Raw genomic sequence first — 25,570 nt, 5'->3', positions numbered from 1 at the left:
CCACGTCTTTCCTATAATGAGGCGACCAGAACTGTACGCAATACTCCAAATGCGGCCGTACTAGAGTTTTGTACAACTGCAACATGACCTGTTAAGCACCTTGAGGAGCTTGTTCATGGACCAGGAAGTGCGCGATGGCAATTTCCAATTCACTCAGTCGGGTTCAGACTGCACAGTTTAGAGTTCAAAGGGGGAAAGAAATTTATTTTTTATGTTAAAAAGTTTCAACAGCTCGGCCATCTTGGGCCGGTTCATACGCTTCACCTTCCATTTTGTTGTTTGGCTGGTTCTGTGTTCGGTGAGGCTGATGACCCAGCAAAGTGTTGACTACTTTCTTCTGTAAGGCAGCAGCAGCAGACACCAACATGGCTGCTGTCTGCCTTCACTGCTTCTGTTCTGCAGGCAGCTCCCAACTCTTAGTGAGGTGCACATTCTAAAATGGTATTGCGAGGGTAATGCAGATGCAGTACAGAGTTGGGGCATGGGGATTACCTGGGTACCCGACGTTCGATTGAAAATCAAGCCATGGATATCGGTTATTATTCCAGGTTTCGATCTTAAAGGTGCAGATTTAGAACCACTGATGTGTTTTAATTGGTCTGAATATTGATTGGTCTCCTTGTTATATATTATGCCTTCAACAGGGCCAGACGTTCTAACTTGGATTTTGCAAGTTATACCGGCGTCACCATGTTAGCGATGAGAATAAGATTCCTGGTCGATCTACTTCACCTTTATGGAGATTTGATTTTGCAGCGTCAAGTAAAACCAGATCCATTTTTTTCTATGTCTTAAGTCTAACCATTTCATCACATCGAAAATAGAACAAAAAGCTAATTTTAGCTCATTTTCAGAGTGCAGTGAAGAACGTCAATGTTCTTTGCATTCATCATCTTCTGCTTTGTGACCGTCACTGTATAATGTCAGCAGAAAATCAGTTTGGCAGATTTTTTGTGGAAGTAGCTGGCTGTCAATCCTGGATATGGTTTTATTTTGGGTCTCTCCAAGAGCTTCAGAGATTCTCCGCTTCCAGAAATGATTTCCTCAGTGTGTTAGACCGGTTCACGCAATAATAAATATTTAGCATTCTCCTCTCTGCTTCAATGTCTAACGTAAGGTACCAATTAGGCCAAGCTCCATCCAACTGCACTCTGGCTGTCTGAAGCAAATAATGTTTCACCCATCTCTTGTCATACCAGAGATGACGTCCCACTGACTGATATAAAGTCGGCCCGTTGACCAAAAGCTGAGTTAACCCATCCAACAAAATCCGATGCAGGGCTAATGGGGTAGCTGGATAACTGTGGAAAAGGCAATTCTGTCTTTCTGTTGATTCGAGCCACCATGAACAGAAGTACCAATATATACATTGCAGGAGGATTTGTCATGCTCGCAGTTAGCCGCAGTTGTTTTTAAGTGTTCTTTCTCACAACTTGGAGCCTATCATAAACTGTCAACAACTTTGACACTGCAGCGAGACAACAGGGGAACACTGACAGGTCAGGGCAACGTACAGGATAACAGCGTTGCCGTGGCGTCCCTGATGCTCATAAACACTCAATCCATGAATGAATATTGGCATTGAATAACACTCTTCACAGTGCATCGTCTGTGATTACCTTTTAGTGTTTTCTTTACATTTTGTTTCCATTGTGGTTATGGCTAAATTCAGCTTCATTTTGGTGGGTAAAAGGTTAATAAATATAACACGACTGACTGTACCGTGTGATCCTGCACTTATTCCGCTGTTCCCAAATAGCAGATCAGCAGGAATATATTACACACGGTATAATGCAACTTCTTGGGTCTATCAAAAACCTTGCATGGAAAAATCTAGAGCAGAATGAATCCATTATCAGCTGGACACAAGTCTATTACTGCAAAGAAAATAGATAATAGAAGTGAATAATAATCCAATAATTCAATGACAATTAGCACTGTTTCAACAATATTCCTCAGAGAGACTCAGGGATTAGGAGCTGAGAAACTGCAATGTCATGCTTCGAGGTTGTTCAAGGGCTAAGTTACTTTCTAAAGTCAGTGTGGAATGCTGTAGTGCATCTGGCATGATCCCAATATCAGCTGGGACAATCCAGGGTTCAGTCAGCAGAAGTCAAGTGGGGTACAATTGTCGACCGAGGTCTGTCAGGGCCCCTCCTTCCCTGGGGTTTTGCTGTAATTATTTAAACTTCCTTGACAACCATCTTTTAGTTCTTCACCTGTCCCATTGTCACTGCCTTTTGCTTTTAATAATCTGTGGAAAGTGGAGTTGAGATAGAATGATCTTGTGAAATAACGAACAGGTTCGAGGACCTGCTGGTCCAATCTGCACCTACTTCCTGTCTTGCCACCGTGACACAGTGGTTAGTACTGGTGCCTCGCAGCGCCAGGGGCCTGGGCTCAATTCTGGCCTTGGGTGACTGTGTGGAGTTTGCAAATGTTCTCCCCATGTCTGCGTGAGTTTCCTCTGGTTTCCTCCCACAGTCCAAAGATGTGCAGATTAGGTGGATTGGCCGTGTTAAATTGTCTCTTAGTGTCCAACAATGCGCTGGTTAGGTGGATTACAGGGATAGGGGAGTGGATCTAAGTAATGGGCCGAGTGGGCTCTTACAGAGGGTCGATGCAGACTCTATGGGCCAAATGGCCTCCTTTTGCACAGATCCAGTGCTGGGCTTTGTTGCTCGCTGCCTATGAGTATTCTCTGGAGCACAAACACAGGAACCCAGATAGCGAATGCCGATGCACTGAGCCGATTGCCTTTATCGATCGGCCCCATGTCGATCCCCATGACCGGTGAGGTGGTTGCAACCCTAAATTTTATGGACTCCTTGCCTATCACGGCATCACAGATCCGTGAGTGGACCCAGACGGAGCCAGTCCTGTCAAAGGTTCGGCACATAGTCCTGTATGGTGGGAAGCATAGACAGCTCCCAGGGGAGTTGCGGGCATTTTCCTCCAAGCTGTCAGAATTTAGCGTGGAAGACAGTATCCTCTTGTGGGGGACGCGTGTGATTGTCCCGGAAAAAGGACAGGAGCTGATACTAAGGGACTTGCACAATGGGCATCCGGGTGTGACCAAAATGAAAATGTTGGCCCGGAGTTATGTCTGGTGGCTAGGCCTTGACACCAACATTGAGAAGGTGGCCCAAACTGCTTCATTTGCCAGGAGCATCAGAAGCTTCCGCCGGCCGCGCCCTACATCACTGGGAATAGCTAGGGCGGCCTTGGGTGTGCTTTCATGCAGATTTCGTCGGCCCTTTTCAAGGATCCATGTTCCTTCTATTTATCGATGCCCAGTCTAAATGGTTAGAGGTGCATAAGATGGTAGGCACAACGTCCTGCGCAACAATCGAGAAGATGCATTTGTCTTTCAGTACACATAGCCTCCCCGAGGTGCTGGTCACGGACAACAGCACTCCGTTCACAAGTGAGGAGTTTGCAAGGTTCATGAAAATGAACGGCATACGCCATATCCGCACCGCTCCATACCACCCGGCTTCCAATGGGTTGTCGGAGCGCGCAGTGCAGGCATTCAAACAAGGCCTGAAGAAGCAGTCTTCTGGTCGATGGACACGAGACTGGCTCGTTTTTTTGTTTTAATATAGGACCATTCCACATGCGGTGACTGGGGTAGCTCCCGCAGAACTCCTAATGGGCCGGTGACGTCGTACCCGCATGAGCATGGTTTTCCCGGACATTGACGCAAATGTACGCCGCACTCAAGAACGGCAGGGACATGGTTTTTCTAGTCATCGGTTCATTCGGCAGTTTGTGCCCGGTGACCCAGTGTTCGTTCGAAATTTTGCTGGTGGTGCCCAGTGGGTCCCTGGCGTTATCTTTCGCCGAACGGGTCCTATCTCTTACCAGGTGAAAGCCCAGGGTCGTCTCCAGCGCAAGCATGTAAAGCACGTTCGGTCCAGAAGACCATCTCTTCCAAAGATTCCCCGCCCCCGGAGCACATTTCTACAGCCACACAGACCGACACAGTGGAGAGTATTCCTCACAATCTTCCTCTGGTGCCGCACTCAAAGCCTGCGCAGGTCGTTGCAGAACCGCGTGGAGATAGAGGCGGCGTGATGGCGGAGGCAGCGGACTCCGACTCCGCGATGGAGACACAGGACGCCTCAGAGGAGGAGTCATCAGGCCCACGGGCCTCGGATGTACAACCGTTACGCCGTTCATCACGGAAGCATCGTTCTCTGTCTCGTTACATGCCGCCAGATCCAGCGCCTCGTGCAAATGGTGTCCGGCCTACGGCAAAACGGGTCCGACACCCTCCTTCGCCAGGGTCTTCGGTGGATTCCTTGGACTTGGTCGGGGTGGGGGAGGGATGTTATAACCTGCCTGCTTACCATTGGCTGGGGACTAATGGCAATCCCACAATCCTTAGGGAGTAAGAGCGTCCCCAATGAGGGGTGGGGGGGGGGCAAGAAATCATTAGCAGATTCCCTGCATAAATAAAGCTGGCCAGTTTGGAACCAGCTAGAGAGGAGTGAGCAGCAAGGGAGTTACTGCTGCTGTTGTATATATATGTTATTGTAAATAAATGTTATTTCTTACTATTCGTCAACTCGTGCTGGATTCTTTGTGGCCCTCTCAAAAGCCGCTCTTTCCACAGCTGTTGCCTGACTTGCTGACATAGACATGGACAGAGGCCTGAGAACAATTGGCATAGCTGGAAAATGGTGAATAAATACAAAATGAAACTATATAACTATAAATTAAATGGTTTGATTTCTCTTCCTATCCATCTGCCTGAGTGTAAGAAATATTGTACTGAGCAGCATAGGTCCCAATGGCCCGAGGTTAATCTCTCATCTGTATTCGATACAACACGCCCTCTCTGGGCCAATGAGGGGAATAAGCCACCCAATCCCCCCCGCTCGTAAATAATTTCCAATGATTCCAATTACAAAATGACTGTCATATTTTGTGACAACACAACTTGTTTTTATGTAGCATCTTTCAGGTAATAAAATGTCATGAAGCATGTCACAGGAACCTCATCAAACACAATTTGACACCAAGTCACATAAGCTACATTGGGGCGCATGATTAGTGGCTTGGTCACAGATGTAGGGTGAGATCTTCCCACTGTTCACACCAGCAGGACCTTCCAATCCCACCGACGGTGCACAACCACCACGGGATTCCCGGCGGCAGGGGGAGTGGATTCAATGGGAAATCCCATTGGCTGTGGTGGGACCAGAAGGCCCCATCCTTGGCCCAATGGCGGGCCACTTCCCGCCATGCAGAAACACGCCACGGGAGACCAGGGAATCTCGCCCATAGATTCCAAGGAGCATCTTAAGGAAGAAAAAGTCATCAAGTGTTTTAGGGAAGGAATTCCAGAATGTACAGACTTGGCAGCTGAAAGCTCATTCGCAAGGTTTGAGAGGTTAAAAAAGGGGATGCACAAGACGGCCGAACAGGAGGAGTGGAGGGATCCCGGAGCTTTATAGAGCTAGAAGCGATTATAGAGATAGGGACGGGTGAGGCGATTGAGAGATTGAAAAACAAAATCAAATCACCTAGGATGCCTCCTTAGAGGTGAAAAGCTTGCCAAATACTTACATTGTGAGCTCATGCGGTCATTAGTTCAACATGTTTGGACGTCACTCTCAGGCTGGGTGTTTACTGAGGTCAGCCATCTTCCAGCGTGCCAATTAATCGGAGCACTGGAGCGGTGTGTAGTTTAAATTTAATGACAGAAAATTATGTTCTGGCAGGAGGTTTGTAGCAGTTCAGAGGTTTCCACTTAAAATCTACAACTCCCGATTGACTGAAGACAACGTAAAAATGAGAATCATTAAAGTGCGGCAGAAATTTTTATTATTGGAAGAACATTGGGATGCTCTGAGGGCCTTGATTCAATCTTTTCATTGCCTGGCTGAGAGGTTGGAGGGGAGCCTGTGTAAGGAACATCTCTGTTGGGCGGGAGCCTAATTCAACACATCGCTTCAAGAGTAAATGCTTCCATCGAAAGAAAGGTCGCTCATTTAAGCGAATTGGTCAAACAATCGGATGTGACATGTGGAGGAGAAGACAATGCGGTGAGTTGTTTAAATCTCATGAACACTTTTAATTCTGCCCTCTATCCTTTTTTAACTCAGAAGGGCTGTCCAAAAATACATCTCGAATTGCAACTGGTCACTGAAGGACTGGTCTTCTGAGTTTGTAGTCCCAGTTAGGGAATATCCTCCACCTGTCTCACATATCAGGGAATAATACATGTGCCGGGCATGAATTGACATCCATTAGGGGGCAGTATACTCACAATTTCTCTATATGCTCGTCAGATTTGCGGGACTCCTTTCTCATCTAACAAATGGCAAAGAATTAAAGTATGAGGGCGATGGTGAGTATGGATGGGAGGGGGATGGGGGGGATGGTGAGTCCATGTTGGACAACATGGGCGGCCCTGTTGGATATGCCTGGACTGGGGCACAGTACAATGCTGGGCGCAGGCGGTGGCAGGAACATGTGAGGAGTGGGGAATGCTGAGAATGGTGTGTGGGGACGACACAGTGCCAAGGGGCCGGTGCCAACCCACCCGCCTGGCCCGGTAGCGGTTATTTATCTTCTTATGGCACTGTGTGCCGGTCCTCCTGATGACGCTCCCCCAGCTGACGGTCGCTTCTCCTTCCTCCCAGGTGCCACTGGCTGCCCTTTGGCTGACCCTCTGATCCCCTCAGGGGAACAAGGCATCCCGCCTGGTCTCGACCCCGCCCAACAATCCGCCCAGGTCGGCACCCCCAAATCACGGTGACGGTCTCCGCGGTGGCATGGCTGCCAGCTGCGTGAGGTTTGCTCTGCGGAATGGGTTTGAGTGCAGCTCCACCTTGTTAGAGGGGAGGTGTTGGGCGCGGTCACGGAGAATCAGCCGGCAGGACCATCATCTGCAACATGAAGCCCAGGGGGCCTCATTAAGTCGACCACTTATTGCTTGATACCCCTGATGAACTCGCCGGGTCGAGTGTTGGGAGACTCGTGGCAGTTCCCACTCGCTACCACATATAGAAAATTTCCATTAAATCGTGCCACTATATCCTCCAGTTTAGTTTTTGGGGAAGGAAATTCCAGACTTTCTGGGACCGGCAGATTGGAGGGATTTGGTTAGTTTGGTTGGCAGCCGGCCAATGGGTTGGTCAGGGACAGTGTTCTGCTTGGCAACAGATAGTGATTAGTTCCTGCCAGATAGGCATTTTCAGAGACAACCGAACAGAAGACATGAGACCCTCAAAGTTAACAGATGTTCTCTCTCTCCCCCAATCTCTGTCTCTCTCCCACTCTCTTTCTCTCTCCCACTCACTGCTGGCTGCCTGCTATCTCTGTGGGTCTACAGTGAAGTCCATTACAAGCTGATGCAAAAGGTAACATCCAACTGAAGGATGAAACTGAAGAAAGGCATTAACTGGAAGCTATCCATCTGAAGTCAAAGATCCCAATCATTTTTGTACTTCTAGATTTATTTTGTATTTTTGGGGGAAAATGGCTTAAAATTCACATGGGTCTGGAAAGTTGGAAAAGGCTGTGATATTATCCAGTTGGCACCCTGCCAGCTCTGAATCTGTGCTCTCCCTTTGGAATACTGTTAGGAGGCAGCTTCTTCTGTGTCTCTCATCTACAGACAGGCAAACCGAAAACAGCTGATCGAGTGGAGGAACAGCTGCTTTCATTGGATTAGCGGCCGTGATCCCTGCGCTCTCCTGACGTGTCCATAATGGTGACTCTTGTTCCCGAAATCCATCCAGTCATCGCTGATAAAGACTGCAAATGCACCCCTCAAAACAGGACTAAGCCCCACTGTGATGCTACCCACAGTCAAGGGGTAAGTGCATGGTTTGTCGAGGAGGAAGTGCGCAGAGTGCCGAGGGGAAAGTGCATGGAGTGGCGAGGCGGCAGCGCATGGAGTGTTGGGCGGGCAGTGAATAGAGTGTCGAGGGTGCAGTGTGTAGTGTTGAAGGAGAGATAGATGGAGTCTTCTGGGGATGTGCATGGCATGTTGAGAGAGTAGTGAACGGAGTGTTAAGGGCGCAGTGTGGAGTGTTGAGCGGGCTCTGTGGAGTGTTGAGGGGGCTGTGTGGAGTGTTGGGGGAGCAGTGTGGAGTGTTGAAGGAACAGTGTGGAGTGTTGAGGGGGCTCTGTGGAGTGTTGAGGGGGCTGTGTGGAGTGTTGAGGGAGCAGTGTGGAGTCTTGAGGGAGCAGTGTGGAGTGTTGAGGGAGCAGTGTGGAGTGTTGAGGGAGCAGTGTGGAGTGTTGGGGGAGCAGTGTGGAGTGTTGAAGGAACAGTGTGGAGTGTTGAGGGGGCTCTGTGGAGTGTTGAGGGGGCTGTGTGGAGTGTTGAGGGAGCAGTGTGGAGTCTTGAGGGAGCAGTGTGGAGTGTTGAGGGAGCAGTGTGGAGTGTTGAGGGAGCAGTGTGGAGTGTTGAGGGAGCAGTGTGTAGTGTTGAGGGAGCAGTGTGGAGTGTTGAAGGAACAGTGTGGAGTGTTGAAGGAACAGTGTGGAGTGTTAAAGGAACAGTGTGGAGTGTTGAGGGAGCAGTGTGGAGTGATGAGGGAGCAGTGTGGAGTGTTGAGGGAGCAGTGTGGAGTGTTGAAGGAACAGTGTGGAGTGTTGAGGGAGCAGTGTGGAGTGTTAAAGGAACAGTGTGGAGTGTTGAGGGAGCAGTGTGGAGTGATGAGGGAGCTGTGTGGAGTATTGAGGGAACTGTGAGGAGTGTTGAGGGAACTGTGTGGAGTGTTGAGAATGCAGTATGCAGTGTTGAGGGAGCATTGTGGAGTGTTGGGGGAGCTGTGTGGAGTGTTGAGGGAGCTGTGTGGAGTGTTGGGGGAGCAGTGTGGAGTGTTGGGGGAGCAGTGTGGAGTGTTGAGGGAGCAGTGTGGAGTGTTGAGGGAGTAGTGTGGAGTGGTGAGGGAGCAGTGTGGAGTGTTGAGGGAGCAGTGTGCAGTGTTGAGGGAGCAGTGTGCAGTGTTGAGGGAGCAGTGTGGAGTGTTGGGGGAGCAGTATGGAGTGTTGAGGGAGCAGTGTGGAGTGTTGGGGAGCAGTGTGGAGTGTTGAGGGAGCAGTGTGCAGTGTTGGGGGAGCAGTGTGGAGTGTTGAGGGAGCTGTGTGGAGTGTTGGGGAGCAGTGTGGAGTGTTGGGGGAGCAGTGTGGAGTGTTGAGGGAGCAGTGTGGAGTGTTGAGGGAGCTGTGTGGAGTGTTGAGGGAGCTGTGAGGAGTGTTGAGGGAGCAGTGTGGAGTGTTGAGTGAGCAGTGTGCAGTGCGCAGTGCTGAGGGAGCAGTGTGGAGTGTTGGGGGAGCAGTGTGGAGTGTTGGGGAGCAGTGTGGAGTGTTGAGGGAGCAGTGTGGAGTGTTGGGGGAGCAGTGTGGAGTGTTGAGGGAGCAGTGTGGAGTGTTGGGGGAGCAGTGTGGAGTGTTGGGGGAGCAGTGTGGAGTGTTGGGGAGCAGTGTGGAGTGTTGGGGAGCAGTGTGGAGTGTTGGGGGAGCAGTGTGGAGTGTTGGGGGAGCAGTGTGGAGTGTTGAGTGAGCAGTATGCAGTGCGCAGTGCTGAGGGAGCAGTGTGGAGTGTTGGGGGAGCAGTGTGGAGTGTTGAGGGGGCTCTGTGGAGTGTTGAGGGGGCTGTGTGGAGTGTTGGGGGAGCAGTGTGGAGTGTTGAGGGGGCTCTGTTGAGTGTTGAGGGGGCTGTGTGGAGTGTTGGGGGAGCAGTGTGGAGTGTTGAGGGGGCTCTGTGGAGTGTTGAGGGGGCTGTGTGGAGTGTTGGGGGAGCAGTGTGGAGTGTTGAGGGAGCAGTGTGGAGTGTTGAGGGAGCAGTGTGGAGTGTTGAGGGAGCTCTGTGGAGTGTTGAGGGGGCTGTGTGGAGTGTTGAGGGAGCAGTGTGGAGTGTTGAGGGAGCAGTGTGGAGTGTTGAGGGAGCAGTGTAGAGTGTTGAAGGAACAGTGTGGAGTGTTGAGGGAGCAGTGTGGAGTGTTGAGGGAGCAGTGTGGAGTGTTGAGGGAGCAGTGCGCAGTGCTGAGGGAGCAGTGTGGAGAGTTGGGGGAGCAGTGTGGAGTGTTGAGGGGGCTCTGTGGAGTGTTGAGGGGGCTGTGTGGAGTGTTGGGGGAGCAGTGTGGAGTGTTGAGGGGGCTCTGTTGAGTGTTGAGGGGGCTGTGTGGAGTGTTGGGGGAGCAGTGTGGAGTGTTGAGGGGGCTCTGTGGAGTGTTGAGGGGGCTGTGTGGAGTGTTGAGTGAGCAGTGTGCAGTGCGCAGTGCTGAGGGAGCAGTGTGGAGTGTTGAGTGAGCAGTGTGCAGTGCGCAGTGCTGAGGGAGCAGTGTGGAGTGTTGGGGGAGCAGTGTGGAGTGTTGGGGAGCAGTGTGGAGTGTTGAGGGAGCAGTGTGCAGTGTTGGGGGAGCAGTGTGGAGTGTTGAGGGAGCTGTGTGGAGTGTTGGGGGAGCAGTGTGGAGTGTTGGGGGAGCAGTGTGGAGTATTGGGGAGCAGTGTGGAGTGTTGGGGAGCAGTGTGGAGTGTTGGGGGAGCAGTGTGGAGTGTTGGGGGAGCAGTGTGGAGTGTTGAGTGAGCAGTATGCAGTGCGCAGTGCTGAGGGAGCAGTGTGGAGTGTTGGGGGAGCAGTGTGGAGTGTTGAGGGGGCTCTGTGGAGTGTTGAGGGGGCTGTGTGGAGTGTTGGGGGAGCAGTGTGGAGTGTTGAGGGGGCTCTGTGGAGTGTTGAGGGGGCTGTGTGGAGTGTTGAGGGAGCATTGTGGAGTGTTGGGGGAGCTGTGTGGAGTGTTGAGGGAACTGTGAGGAGTGTTGGGGAGCAGTGTGGAGTGTTGAGGGAGCTGTGTGGAGTGTTGGGGGAGCAGTGTGGAGTGTTGGGGGAGCAGTGTGGAGTGTTGAGGGAGCAGTGTGGAGTGTTGAGGGAGCTGTGTGGAGTGGTGAGGGAGCAGTGTGGAGTGTTGAGGGAGCAGTGTGCAGTGTTGAGGGAGCAGTGTGCAGTGTTGAGGGAGCAGTGTGGAGTGTTGGGGGAGCAGTATGGAGTGTTGAGGGAGCAGTGTGGAGTGTTGGGGAGCAGTGTGGAGTGTTGAGGGAGCAGTGTGCAGTGTTGGGGGAGCAGTGTGGAGTGTTGAGGGAGCTGTGTGGAGTGTTGGGGAGCAGTGTGGAGTGTTGGGGGAGCAGTGTGGAGTGTTGAGGGAGCAGTGTGGAGTGTTGAGGGAGCTGTGTGGAGTATTGAGGGAGCTGTGAGGAGTGTTGAGGGAGCAGTGTGGAGTGTTGAGTGAGCAGTGTGCAGTGCGCAGTGCTGAGGGAGCAGTGTGGAGTGTTGGGGGAGCAGTGTGGAGTGTTGGGGAGCAGTGTGGAGTGTTGAGGGAGCAGTGTGGAGTGTTGGGGGAGCAGTGTGGAGTGTTGAGGGAGCTGTGTGGAGTGTTGGGGGAGCAGTGTGGAGTGTTGGGGGAGCAGTGTGGAGTGTTGGGGAGCAGTGTGGAGTGTTGGGGAGCAGTGTGGAGTGTTGGGGGAGCAGTGTGGAGTGTTGGGGGAGCAGTGTGGAGTGTTGAGTGAGCAGTATGCAGTGCGCAGTGCTGAGGGAGCAGTGTGGAGTGTTGGGGGAGCAGTGTGGAGTGTTGAGGGGGCTCTGTGGAGTGTTGAGGGGGCTGTGTGGAGTGTTGGGGGAGCAGTGTGGAGTGTTGAGGGGGCTCTGTTGAGTGTTGAGGGGGCTGTGTGGAGTGTTGGGGGAGCAGTGTGGAGTGTTGAGGGGGCTCTGTGGAGTGTTGAGGGGGCTGTGTGGAGTGTTGGGGGAGCAGTGTGGAGTGTTGAGGGAGCAGTGTGGAGTGTTGAGGGAGCAGTGTGGAGTGTTGAGGGAGCTCTGTGGAGTGTTGAGGGGGCTGTGTGGAGTGTTGAGGGAGCAGTGTGGAGTGTTGAGGGAGCAGTGTGGAGTGTTGAGGGAGCAGTGTAGAGTGTTGAAGGAACAGTGTGGAGTGTTGAGGGAGCAGTGTGGAGTGTTGAGGGAGCAGTGTGGAGTGTTGAGGGAGCAGTGCGCAGTGCTGAGGGAGCAGTGTGGAGAGTTGGGGGAGCAGTGTGGAGTGTTGAGGGGGCTCTGTGGAGTGTTGAGGGGGCTGTGTGGAGTGTTGGGGGAGCAGTGTGGAGTGTTGAGGGGGCTCTGTTGAGTGTTGAGGGGGCTGTGTGGAGTGTTGGGGGAGCAGTGTGGAGTGTTGAGGGGGCTCTGTGGAGTGTTGAGGGGGCTGTGTGGAGTGTTGGGGGAGCAGTGTGGAGTGTTGAGGGAGCAGTGTGGAGTGTTGAGGGAGCAGTGTGGAGTGTTGAGGGAGCAGTGTGGAGTGTTGAGGGAGCTCTGTGGAGTGTTGAGGGGGCTGTGTGGAGTGTTGGGGAGCAGTGTGGAGTGTTGAGGGAGCAGTGTGGAGTGTTGGGGAGCAGTGTGGAGTGTTGAGGGAGCTCTGTGGAGTGTTGGGGGAGCAGTGTGGAGTGTTGGGGAGCAGTGTGGAGTGTTGAGGGAGCAGTGTGGAGTGTTGAGGGAGCAGTGTGGAGTGTTGAGGGAGCAGTGTGGAGTGTTGAGGGAGCTGTGTGGAGTATTGAGGGAACTGTGAGGAGTGTTGAGGGAACTGTGTGGAGTGTTGAGGGAGCAGTATGCAGTGTTGAGGGAGCATTGTGGAGAGTTGGGGGAGCAGTGTGGAGTGTTGGGGGAGCAGTGTGGAGTGTTGAGGGAGCAGTGTGGAGTGTTGAGGGAGCAGTGTGGAGTGTTGAGGGAGCAGTGTGGAGTGTTGGGGGAGCAGTGTGGAGTGTTGAGGGAGCAGTGTGGAGTGTTGAGGGAGCAGTGTGGAGTGTTGGGGGAGCAGTGTGGAGTGTTGAGGGAGCAGTGTGCAGTGTTGAGGGAGCAGTGTGGAGTGTTGAGGGAGCAGTGTGGAGTGTTGGGGGAGCTGTGTGGAGTGTTGAGGGAGCAGTGTGGAGTGTTGGGGGAGCTGTGTGGAGTGTTGAGGGAGCAGTGTGGAGTGTTGGGGGAGCAGTGTGGAGTGTTGAGGGAGCAGTATGGAGTGTTGAGGGAGCAGTGTGGAGTGTTGGGGGAGCTGTGTGGAGTGTTGAGGGAGCAGTGTGGAGTGTTGGGGGAGCTGTGTGGAGTGTTGAGGGAGCAGTGTGGAGTGTTGGGGGAGCAGTGTGGAGTGTTGAGGGAGCAGTATGGAGTGTTGAGGGAGCAGTGTGGAGTCTTGGGGAGCAGTGTGGAGTGTTGGGGGAGCAGTGTGCAGTGTTGAGGGGGCTGTGTGGAGTGTTGAGGGAGCAGTGTGGAGTGTTGGGAGAGCAGTCTGGAGTGTTGAGGTAGCAGTGTGGAGTGTTGGGGAGCAGTGTGTAGTGTTGGGGGAGCAGTGTGTAGTGTTGAGGGAGCAGTGTGGAGTGTTGTGGGAGCTGTGTGGAGTGTTGGGGGAGCAGTGTTGAGTGTTGGGGGAGCTGTGTGGAGTGTTGGGGGAGCAGTGTGTAGTGTTGGGGGAGCAGTGTGGAGTGTTGAGGTAGCTGTGTGGAGTGTTGGGGGAGCTGTGTGGAGTGTTGGGGGAGCAGTGTGGAGTGTTGGGGGAGCAGTGTGGAGTGTTGAGGGAGCAGTGTGAATTGTTGGGGAGCAGTGTGGAGTGTTGTGGGAGCAGTGTGTAGTGTTGGGGGAGCAGTGTGCAATGTTGAGTGAGCATCGATGGGGGAAAAGGTGGAGACTGTAAATGAAGTACATGTGGAATGATGTGAGAAAGCTAGCAGCGTACCACTCCCTCTCCCCCCACCCCTCATTGTCTGGTGTCACCAGCACCGATCCACCACAGTTCCCCATTACTCCAACCATCTGGGTCCCCAGACTCACCAGCATCTGTCCCCAAGCTGGTCTAAGGTCATGTCAGCATCCTCCGCCACACCCCCCGGTTTTCAGTCTTTCCAGTACATTTCCCACCTCCACCCATCTCTAATATTGCCAGCAACCTCCCCAAACAATCTTCATCCCCTCATTCCAAGTTTTCACTCTTAAGGCCCTCCCTTTTTCAACATTGAATGTTCACTATAAGGGAGTGTCTGTGCACACTTGTCTGTGTATGAGGCAATTTGGCTGTGTGTGTGTATGCCGGTGCGAGTGTGCACAAATGTTCGTATTGCAGAAAATAAGGAAGTATGGAATTGAAGGTGATTTAGCGGTTTGGATCAGTAATTGGCTAGCTGAAAGAAGACAGAGGGTGGTGGTTGATGGCAAATGTTCATCCTGGAGTTCAGTTACTAGTGGTGTACCGCAAGGATCTGTTTTGGGGCCACTGCTGTTTGTCATTTTTATAAATGACCTGGAAGAGGGTGTAGAAGGATGGGTTAGTAAATTTGCAGATGACACGAAGGTCGGTGGAGTTGTGGATAGTGCTGAAGGATGTTATAGGATACAGAGGGACATAGATAAGCTGCAGAGCTGGGCTGAGAGGTGGCAGATGGAGTTTAATGCGGAAAAGTGTGAGGTGGTTCACTTTGGAAGGAGTAACAGGAATGCAGAGTACTGGGCTAATGGCAAGATTCTTGGTAGTGTAGATGAACAGAGAGATCTCGGCATCCAGGTACATAAATCCTTGAAAGTTGCCACCCAGGTTAATAGGGCTGTTAAGAAGGCATATGGTGTGCTAGCCTTTATAAGCAGGGGGATTGAGTTTCGGAACCACAGGGTCATGCTGCAGCTGTACATAACTCTGGTGCGGCCACACCTGGAGTACTGCGTGCAGTTCTGGTCACCACATTATAGGAAGGATGTGGAAGCTTTGGAAAGGGTTCAGAGGAGATTTACTAGGATGTTGCCTGGTATGGAGGGAAGGTCTTACGAGGAAAGGCTCAGGGAATTGAGGTTGTTTTCGTTAGAGAGGAGAAGGCTGAGAGGTGACTTAATAGAGACATATAAGATAGTCAGAGGGTTAGATAGGGTGGACAGTGAGAGTCTTTTTCCTCGGATGGTGATGACGAACACGAGGGGACATAGCTTTAAATTGAGGGGTGAGAGATATAGGACTGATGTCAGAGGCAGTTTCTTTACTCAGAGAGTAGTAGGGGTGTGGAACGCCCTGCCTGCAACAGTAGTAGACTCGCCAACTTTAAGGGCATTTAAGTGGTCACTGGATAGACATATGGATGAAAATGGAATAGTGTAGGTCAGATAGGCTTCAGATGGTTTCACAGGTCGGCGCAACATCGAGGGCCGAAGGGCCCGTACTGCACTGTAGTGTTCTATGTTCTATGTTCTATTTCTGCGTGTAGGTATGTGTCTATGTGAGTGTGCACCTGTGTGGATGAACACACATGAGTATATCTGCATGAATACTTGCGTGTATGTCTAAATGCATGCGTGTGTTTCAGTATGTGCATATGTGCGTGTGTGATATGTATCTGTGCATTTGCATGTGTGTCAATACATCTGTATGTGTTTGTCTATCTGTGTGATTGTGTGCGTATGTGTGTGTGGATTGTAGGTAGCCAATCTATAATTTTCCATCTTAAAAAGTCCAACTGTGTCTCTGCCACATTGAAAATTTCAGCGACTGAATTTTCAGGGGACAGTGACATCAAAATGAGAAACATGTCAACGATTTCAGTGATGATCTCACGTGAAGTTGGGAGCTTGTTGGTTTATTATACACTCACCGTTATTCAACGGTTACTTAATGCTGACAAAGACGTTCTTGTGAAGTAGCAGCACACATGTGAAGTAGAGCTCGGTACTTACATCTCGGTTTGTCATATTCCAATATGGTCTCTCTCCGTAGGATGTCACCTCCCACATGACAACGCCATAACTCCAGACATCACTGGCTGAGGAGAACTTGCGGTACGCGATGGCCTCGGGAGCAGTCCAGCGGATTGGGATCTTTCCTCCCTAGGCATAAAGTTTAACTCTTAGAAAAGGTTTGGAAACTCAAAGCAGTGGAAATATTTAAATAGCAAACATTTGGGGGCGGGATTCTTCCGGTCCTCCAGCCGCGGCTTTCCCGCCGGTGGGAGCTGGCACATCGTTCGCTGGCGGTGAGATTCTCTCTTCCCGCAGCTCCGCTGTCAATGAAAATTCCCATTGAAGCCATCCCACGCCGTCGCGAAACACACGGGTGGGAGTGCGCTGCCGGTGGCACCGGAGAATCCCATCACCAGTGAACGGCCAGAGAATTCTTGCCTTGTTTAAAATCATAGAAGATATTTGCTTTGCTCTGGAGAAAGAGAATGAAATTAGAATGAATTGGTTTGCTCTTTCGAAGAGTCAGTACACTCACCATAGACTAAATTACCTCCTCTGTGCTTAACGATTGTTTGACTCTTGTAAATATCATCCAGAACACCATGAAGAAAGAATTTGCACAAACTGTACACTTCTCGGATATTGCATAATGGACTTCACACTGAGCTCCCAGCCTTCGGAAGAGTGAGCTTTATGGCTGCCCTTTGCCAGCATTCCTGACTCCCGTCAAATTCCGGAGGATGGAACATTTTCAGTGGAATTACAGCCTATCCCGGGGAGACCGTCTGCAGCAGAGATCTGTGCTGCAGGATTTGGACACATGGAGTTTAGTGTAGTCTGGCCCATGGTTTCCAGGGCAGTTAAAGGCTAGATTAACAACACTGATGGTCGGCGGAACTATAATCAACCATCTGATGATCAGCAGCATCCCCTTGGGATAGAGATTTAATTCTTAAATCTCCTCTGCTCTTTGTAGTAATAGAATACAATTTCCATTCCTCAGCAGTGGGCCAACTGTACCACTCCTACAGTGAGAGTTATCAATTAGGGGCCTGGATCTTTCCGATGCGATACACTGCATGGGATATCGGACTATACAGACAGCAGGACAGAAAACCAAGTGCTAGAGATTATGCCAAGACTTTGCAACACATGTGTCAGACCATATATAGAGTGCTAGATTCTCCGGATCTCCAGCTGTGTGTTTCTCCGTGACTTGCCGTTCACTGGCGGTGAGATTCCATGGGGGCGATTCTCCAATATGGAGCCCAAGTGTTTGCACCGTCGGTGCGAACCGGGCCCGGGTACCACCAATTCTAGCTCCCGCAGGGGACCAGCATGGCGCTGGAGCGATTCACGCTGCGCCAGCCTCCTTTCGCAGCGCCAAATGGGCGCCGCGCCAACCTGCGCATGCACGGGGGACTTCTTTAGCGCACCAGCCCCGACTCAACATGGCATCGGTATTCAGGGACTGGCCATGCCAGAAAGTGGGCCTGGGAGGGGGAGGAGGGGGGAGAGGGAGGCCGGCCTGCCAATCAGTGGGCCCGGATCGTGGGCCGGACCCCATTGGAGGCCGCTCCCCGATGAAGGAGACCCCCCCCCCCCCCGACAGGCCGCCCCTCGACCATTCGCGCAGAGTTCCCGCCGGCAGCGACCAGGGGTGAACGGTGCGGGCGGGACTCTGTCGGATCCGCTCGGCCCATCGGCGGCCCAGCCAATTCCAGCAGCCTCTGGCCAGCGCCGCGCCAAACACGCCGGCGCAAATGATGCCGATTCTCCGCCACTTGTCAATAGGATTTCCTATTGATTTCCTTTTCCGCTAGGAACCCTGTGAGCAGGGTGGGCTGCCGGCTGGAGAATTCTGGCCAGAAAATTCTATTCCATTCTGGGGAACACAGTACAGCAGGAAGGAAAACATTCAAATAGTACCTTTCACAACCACGGTACACATCACAATGCACCGCTGCCCAGTGGGTCACAGCTAGCACCTCAGAAGATGTAGCGGAAACATGGGCACTGTAACGTTCAATATACAGCAGGGGCGTGTGTCATGAGAGAGCTGGGGATGAAGACGAACGAGTGAGTACGGGCTGAATCGTCATGTATAATCTCAATTTCTTTGATTTTTTTTACACAGCTGAGTAATTGAAATGAAGGGAAAGATGAATATCTTCCATTTGATAATGTTTCCAAGAGCATAAACGCAAGTGTAAAAGAGTGTTATATTCACAGCAGTATCAGTGGGAGAGGGGCAAATAGACTGAGAGCACTTGTAAAGGGGTTATCTTTCACGGAAAGTCATTTTAATCAAAGTTTTTAAGAAGGCGGGAAGCTGATAATGCAGCAACCCCAGAATAAAAGAATGAAAACAACATCAAACAAATAAAATTCCTTAAATGTTACAATTCATTGCCTCAGACTTCATCATTAAAGCTCTCTTATGTGGAGCTCTTTTATGTGACGTTCAGTTCATAGACTCCTGGTAATAAATCTTGTAGGCGCTTGAAATTTATTGAACAAATCCCGAGGGATTGTTTTCCTCAGATTTTAAGTCACATGCAGGATTTATTTGAGCAGTAAGGAATTTTGTGTACCATGTTTCACACAAAAAAGAGAGAACTTGCATTCATAGAACAACTTTCATGTGTTCTGAGTATGTGCTTTGTTTTAGAAAAAGAAAAACAATTTCTTCTTTTTTCTTTTATCGGCTGGTTAATAAAAATAAAATCCTCTATAGGCAATGGAAACTGTCCAGATGGTAACAATATATTGCTTGCATCCACCAAGTGGGATGAAGTAAAAGCACGTTCAACCCCCTGGACAGTGTGAAAGATCAACCATGATCTGATTGAATGGCAGTGCAGGCTCGAAGGGCTGAGTTGCCTATTTCTGCTCCTAATTCCTATGTTCCTGCCCCATCATCATAGAATTTACAGTACAGAAGGAGGCCATTCGGCCCATCGAGTCTGCACTGGCTCCTGGAAAGAGCACCCTACCCACTGTTAACACCTCCACCCCATCCCCATAACCCAGTAACCCCACCCAACACTAAGGGCAATTTTGGACACTAAGGGCAATTTATCATGGCCAATCCACCTAACCTGCACATCTTTGGACTGTGGGAGGAAACCGGAGCACCCGGAGGAAACCCACGCACACACGGGGAGGATGTGCAGACTCCGCACAGACAGTGACCCAAGCCGGAATCGAACCTGGGACCCTGGAGCTGTGAAGCGATTGTGCTATCCACAATGCTACCGTGCTGCCCCATGTACTGTTATACTTTATATACAGGCTTTATACTCTGAAACCTTTCAAACTTCTCTGAGATGAGGCATCAAATTGCAATTATCCGTCCTAACACAGAGACTGCAGAAGACATGGACTAAAAGAATTTCTCCGGAATATACAGCCATGAAGGTGCTTGAAGGAACAAAAATGGAAAATTCTGGACAATCCCAGCAGGTCTGACAGCATCCATGGAGAGAGAAGGGAGCTAACCCTTCAAGTCTGGGTGTCTTTGTCAAAGCTGCAGGGATTGTTTACCAAGTAGGGGAGAAACCAAAGCAATGCTGGACTGGAACTGACTACTAAAGTTGTTTGCCCTGTCTGTCTCTGTCTCTTTCTCTCTTGGAAGTACTGTGCCCAGATTTGCAAAATAACCATCCTGAGAAGAGAAATCTATTGCAAACTAAGATCTTTGAGAAATAAAATTTGGAAATCAACACCCAGGTAGACAACTAAATAAAATGCACTGTGTGTTGAGACCAGTCAAAGAACAGCAAACTGTATACTTCTTTGCTTTGTCATCTTCACAAACTGTAAAAAGGCTGAATGAGCACCCAATCTACGTCCATTCCCTGCCTTATCCCCATAACCCCACCTAACCTGCACATCTTTGGAATGTAGGGGGAAACCAGAGCACCCTGAGGAAACCCATGCAGATATGGGGAGAGGCTGTTTAGCACACTGGGCTAAATCGCTGGCTTTGAAAGCAGACTAAACAGGCCAGCAGCACGGTTCAATTCCCGTAACAGCCTCCCCGAACAGGTGCCGGAATGTGTCTCTTACTCTGATGACAGTGTCTCTTACTCTGTCATCAGCATTAATGTGGTAGGGGCCTCATCGAATGTGTTTGGTATATGAATAGCGATTTCGATGAAGTCCAGGAAATAACTCCAATAAGCTTACCTTGTTCTTTGTCTAACCTCAGAAAACCCATCTGACTTAACTCATTACAATCTGAAAGTGTAAATAGTGCACCTCCTGCAGTATTGGCAAAGCACATCCTCCCTCAATTCACAAAAACCCTGTTACAGTCAGACCTGGAGAGGGAGACCAAGGGAATAATTACAAATCTCCTCTCATGCTCGGAACACATGTCTTGGGGATGAGAAGCATATCAGCTATGATTGAATGGTGGAGCATACTCGATGGGCCAAATGGCTTAATTCTGCTCCAATGTCTTATGGTCTTATTGTCTTAAGCTAAACATAGCAAATTAGCTTTATTTTTAAGTGCCATGATTATTGTTTTATAATTAATTAATTTTCCAATAGCAAAGCCCATACAGCAATGAGATGAATTATGACTTAATGGGTCTTTGTGATGCTGACGTAAGGGCGGCATGGTGGCACAGTGGTTAGCACTGCTGCCTCACCACGTCAGTGATCAGAGTCCGGCCTTGGGTGACTGTCTGTGTGGAGTTTGCACTTGAAATGAAATGAAAATCGCTTATTGTCATGAGTAGACTTCAATGACGTTACTGTGAAAAGCCCCTAGTCGCCACATTCCGGCACCTGTTCGGGGAGGCTGTTACGGGAATTGAACCGTGCTGCTGGCCTGTTTGGTCTGCTTTCAAAGCCAGCGATTTAGCCCAGTGTGCTAAACAGCCCCTCCCCGTGTCTGCATGGGTTTCCTCAGGGTGCTCTGGTTTCCCCCTACATTCCAAAAATGTGCAGGTTAGGTGGGGTTATGGGGATAAGGCAGGGAATGGACGTAGATTGGGTGCTCATTCAGAGGGTCATTGCAGACTCAATGGGCTGAACAGCCTCCTTTTGCACTGTATTGATTCTATAGTTCTATGAGTAACTGTTGATCAGGGCCCCAGGAAAAGTCACCCAAGCTTTTTGTCATGCAATCTTGAGAAAGCTGACAACATCTCAGGCAGCATGTTTGATAAAGTAGCTCTCCCTCAGTACTGAACTGAAGTGTCAACCTCGATTACATGCTCAAGTTCATAATGGGGTTTGAACATAGAACCTTTACATTCAATGGAAAGAGCACCACCACTGAGCTCAGAGAGCCATCTAACAAAGATTTGATGAATATGTTCAACTACACAGTGATACATCCAACAAACCCAGGACACTGCAATAAAATATTCAGAGACAGATTATGAACTTTGAGCAAGCATGGTTTGCATTAAAAATGTTTGACAACTCCTGTCTGAAGAACCTGGGGTGGGATTCTCCCAGCTCCGGGCCGGAGAATCCCCGCGAACGGGCCACACCGCCCCGACGCCGGCACGCGATTCTCCGCACTGCGCCAGCGTGGTTGGTGCGGCCCCGGTCGTGGGCCACTCTACGCGGCCAGTCCGCCGATTCTCCGGCCCAATGGGCCGAGCGGCCGTAGGAAAGGAGCCGAGTCCCGCCGCCACCGTTCTAACCTGCTCTGAGCCAGGGGGACCTCGGCGTGTCAGGGTCGGGTGGCAGCCTGTGGGGGGAAGGGGGGGTCCGGCCCGGGGGGGCGGGGGGCCTCCGATGTGCCCTGGCCCACGATCTGAACTCACCGATTGGCGGGCCGGCCTCTGTGGCTGGGGGCCTCCTTTCCTACGCGCCGACCCCTGCAGTCCTGCGCCATGTTGCGTCAGGGCCGGCGCGTTGAAAGAGGTCACTGCACATGCGCACATTGGCTCCGCGCTACTGCGCATGCGTGGATCCCGTGGCGCCCAGTTGGCGCCGGGATCTGCAGCTGGAGCAGCGCGAACCGCTCTAACACCGTGCTGGCCCCCTGTAGGGGCCAGAATTAGACGTGGGAGCAGCCCGTTCACGCCATGTAAAACGCGACGGCATTTACGACGGCGTGGACACTCTGCCGCTGGTTTTATCACACTGATGGTTACATCGAAGAGACATCGTGAAAACAGAGTTTTTGGCTTATTAAGTAGTCATTAACCCTACACATGAACAAAAAGCACCAAAGCTCTTTACTACTCTTCAATATCTACCTCATCCAATCTAAACTTGAAGGTTCACTTTCGGCCTCACACAATAACTTGGAAGTGAATGTCATAGCCTTATAAATCTCGGTGTTAATAATGTTTTCCTGACCCAATTTGTTAAACTGCTTCTATTTAATCTTGTATTGGCACTTCCCTGCTCTTCACCCCTGAACCACTGGAAACAACATACTTCAGTCTAGCCACAGTAGCTTCTTCCATAGTATCCATGATCAGCCTTTTTCTAAGAAAGAAAGATACACGATGGCGTGATTTCTACCTCTCCTCCCACTATTGTGCCCATCAACAGAATAATAAAGTTTGCATAACACATCAGTGTTTGAGGGAGTTAGTTGTAACAGTGCATCACACCGTCTGAAATTAAGTGGTTTCTTGTAAGTTGAACATTTTTGAACGGAATCTACGCTGGCATTTGAAGTGTGCACATCTGGAAATCACTCCAAGGCCTGACTGATCTTATTTTATTTCTGATCTTATTTTATTTCCTTCAATCCTGTTGTTTGGTTTCAGGAGATTTTACAATTCCTTTAGTACGTGACTAAGCTTCAATCATAATTTATTCCATTTCCAAAAGCTCTCTGCTGAAAGCAAATCTTTTAACTGCTCCCTTTCGTATGTCCCGAATGACTCCTAATTGATTCTGATTTATTGACCACAAGAATATAGAATATAGAACATACAGTGCAGAAGGAGGCCATTAGGCCCATCAAGTCTGCATCGACCCACTTAAGCTCTCACTTCCTCCCTATCCCCGTAACCCAACAACCCCTCCCTAACCTTTTTTTGGTCACTAAGAGCAATTTATCATGGCCAATCCATCTAACCTGCACGTCTTTGGACTGTGGGAGGAAACCAGAGCACCCGGAGGAAACCCACGCAGACACGGGGAGAACATGCAGACTCCGTACAGACAGTGACCCAGCAGGGAATCGAATCTGGGACCCTGGCGCAGTGAATCACTTGTGCTACCGTGCTGCCCAACGAAATAACCTTTCCCAAATTCTTTGCACAAACCTTCCACTGTTGGAGCAGATTAAACGCAATTCTAACTTTTAAATCTCTCATCATAACATCGCCTCTCATTTCTGGGTATCATCAGTTCATAAGTGGATATGACTTAGGAGCTGAATTAGGCCATTTGGCCCATCGAGTCTGCTCCAATATTTGATCGTGGCTGATCTCCACCTAGCCTTAACTTCACCATCCTACCCGTTCTCCATACCCTTCAGCCCATTACCAATTAAAAATCTGTCTAACTCCTCCTTAAATTTACTCAATATCCCAGCATCCACCGCACTCTGGGGCAGCGAATTCCACAGATTCACAACCCTTTGGGAGAAGCAGCTTCTCCTCAACTCTGTTTTAAATTTGCTACCTACTATCCTATGACCACTCATTGTAGAATGCCCCACAAGAGAAAACATCCGCTCCACATCTACTTTATCCATACCTTTTATCATCTTGTAAACCTCAATTAGATCTCCCCTCATTCTTCTAAACTCTAGAGAGTATAGGCCTAAACTGATCAATGTCACTCCATATGACAAACCCTTCATCTCCAGAATCAATTGAGTGAACCTCCTCTGAATTGCCTCCAATGCCACTACACCTTTGCTCAAATAAGGGGGCCCAAACAGCACAATACTCCAGGTGAGGTCTCACCAATGTCTTGTACAGTTGCAACAACACCTCTTTACCGTTATACTTTATCATCTGAAGTGCATCTTCTGCCTGGTTCCATATAGTTTCTACATTCTTCTGTGCCCTTCTGTAGGAGGGTCATTTAGACTCAAAACGTTAACTCTGTTTCTCTGCACCAATGCTGCAAGACGTTCTGACTTTATCCGGCATTTTCTGTTTTTACTTCAGATTTCCAGCATCCGCAGTATTTTGCTTTTCTTATAATTTCTACATTGCTGGGCTCAAACTGCACACAATACTTTAATATGGTCCAAGCCACGTCTTCTACAGATGTCAGAGCACTTCCTTACCCTTGTCTATTTGTCCACACTGAACTGCATTCGCCACCCACCTGCCCACACCCTAACTTGTTTCTGTTCTCCTGAATTCAGTAAGTTTTAAAGTGCTGATGGACAAGGATAAGAGTGGTCCTAGGGTGAATGTGCTAAATTAGGGGCAGGCTAATTATAACAATATTATGCGGGAACTAAAGAACACAGATTGGGGGCGGATGGTTGAGGGTAAATCAACATCTGACATGTGGGAGGCTTTCAAATGTCAGTTGAAAGGAATTCAGGATCGGCATGTTCCTGTGAGGAAGAAGGATAAATATGGCAACTTTTGCGATCCTTGGATAACGAGAGATATTGTAGGCCTCGTCAAAAAGAAAAAGGAGGCATTTGTCAGGGCTGGAAGGCTGGGAACAGACAAAGCCTGTGTGGAATATAGGGAAAGTAGGAAGGAACTTAAGCAAGGAGTCAGGAGGGCTAAAAGGGATCACGAAAAGTCATTGGCTAATAGGGTTAAGGAAAATCCCAAGACTTTTACACATGCATAAAAAGCAAGCGGATAGCCAGGGAAAGGGTTGGCCCACTGAAGGACAGAGGAGGGAATCTATGTGTGGAGCCAGAGGAAATGGGTGAGGTACTAAATGAATACTTTGCATCAGTATTCACCAAAGGGAAGGAATTGTTGGATGTTGAGTCGGGAGAAGGGTGTGTAGATAGCCTGGGTCACATTGAGATCTAAAAAGACGAGGTGTTGGGCGTCTTGAAAAATATTAAAGTGGATAAGTCCCCAGGACTTGATGGGATCTGCCCCAGAATACTGAAGGAGGCTAGAGAGGAAATTGCTGAGGCCTTGACAGAAATCTTTGGATCCTCGCTGTCTTCAGGTGATGTCCCGGAGGACTGGAGAATAGCCAATGTTGTTCCTTTGTTTAAAAAGGGTAGCAAGGATAATCCAGGGAACTACAGGCCGGTGAGCCTTACATCAGTGGTAGGAAAATTACTGGAGAGAATTCTTCGAGACAGGATCTATTCTCATTTGGAAGCAAGGGGTCGTATTAGTGAGAGGCAGCACGTTTTTGTGAAAGGGAGGTCATGTCTCATTAACTTGATAGAGTTTTTCGAGGAGGTCACAAAGATAATTGATGCAGGTAGGGCAGTGGATGTTGTCTATATGGACTTCTGTATGGCCTTTGACAAGGTCCCTCATGGCAGACTGGTACAAAAGGTGAAGTCTCACGGGATCAGAGGTGAGCTGGCAAGATGGATACAGAACTGGTTAGATCATAGAAGGCAGAGAGTAGCAATGGAAGGGTGCTTTTCGGATTGCAGGGCTGTGACTAGTGGTGTTCCGCAGGGATCAGTGCTGGGACCTTTGCTGTTTGTAGTATATATAAATGATTTGGAGGAAAATGTAACTGGTCTGATTAGTAAATTTGCGGACGACACAAAGGTTGGTGGAATTGCGGATAGCGATGAGGACTGTCAGAGGACACAGCAGGATTTTGATCGTTTGGAGACTTGGGCGGTGAGATGGCAGATGGAGTTTAATCCAGACAAATGTGAGGTAATGCATTTTGGAAGGTCTAATACAGGTAGGAAATGTACAGTGAATGGTAGAACCCTCAAGAGTATAGAGTTTCAGAGAGAGCTTGGTGG

General features: G+C 49.9%; 1 protein-coding gene across 4 annotated transcripts in view; it reads right to left on the bottom strand.

Annotated features, from left to right (window-relative positions):
* Positions 1–25,570, bottom strand: part of epha8 (eph receptor A8) — a 711,779-nt gene that overhangs the window by 167,469 nt on the left and 518,740 nt on the right. For all 4 annotated transcript variants that reach the window (XM_038821567.1, XM_038821564.1, XM_038821566.1 and 1 more), the window contains exon 14: positions 15,701–15,850. In XM_038821567.1, the coding sequence (XP_038677495.1) occupies positions 15,701–15,850 (150 nt within the window). The remainder of the gene's footprint in view (positions 1–15,700; positions 15,851–25,570) is intronic.

Source organism: Scyliorhinus canicula, chromosome 16 (genome assembly GCF_902713615.1).
Source record: "Scyliorhinus canicula chromosome 16, sScyCan1.1, whole genome shotgun sequence".
NCBI classification, from domain to species: domain Eukaryota; kingdom Metazoa; phylum Chordata; class Chondrichthyes; order Carcharhiniformes; family Scyliorhinidae; genus Scyliorhinus; species Scyliorhinus canicula.
Note: the sequence above shows the minus strand (reverse complement) of the source record. Positions and strands in the feature narration are given on the sequence as shown.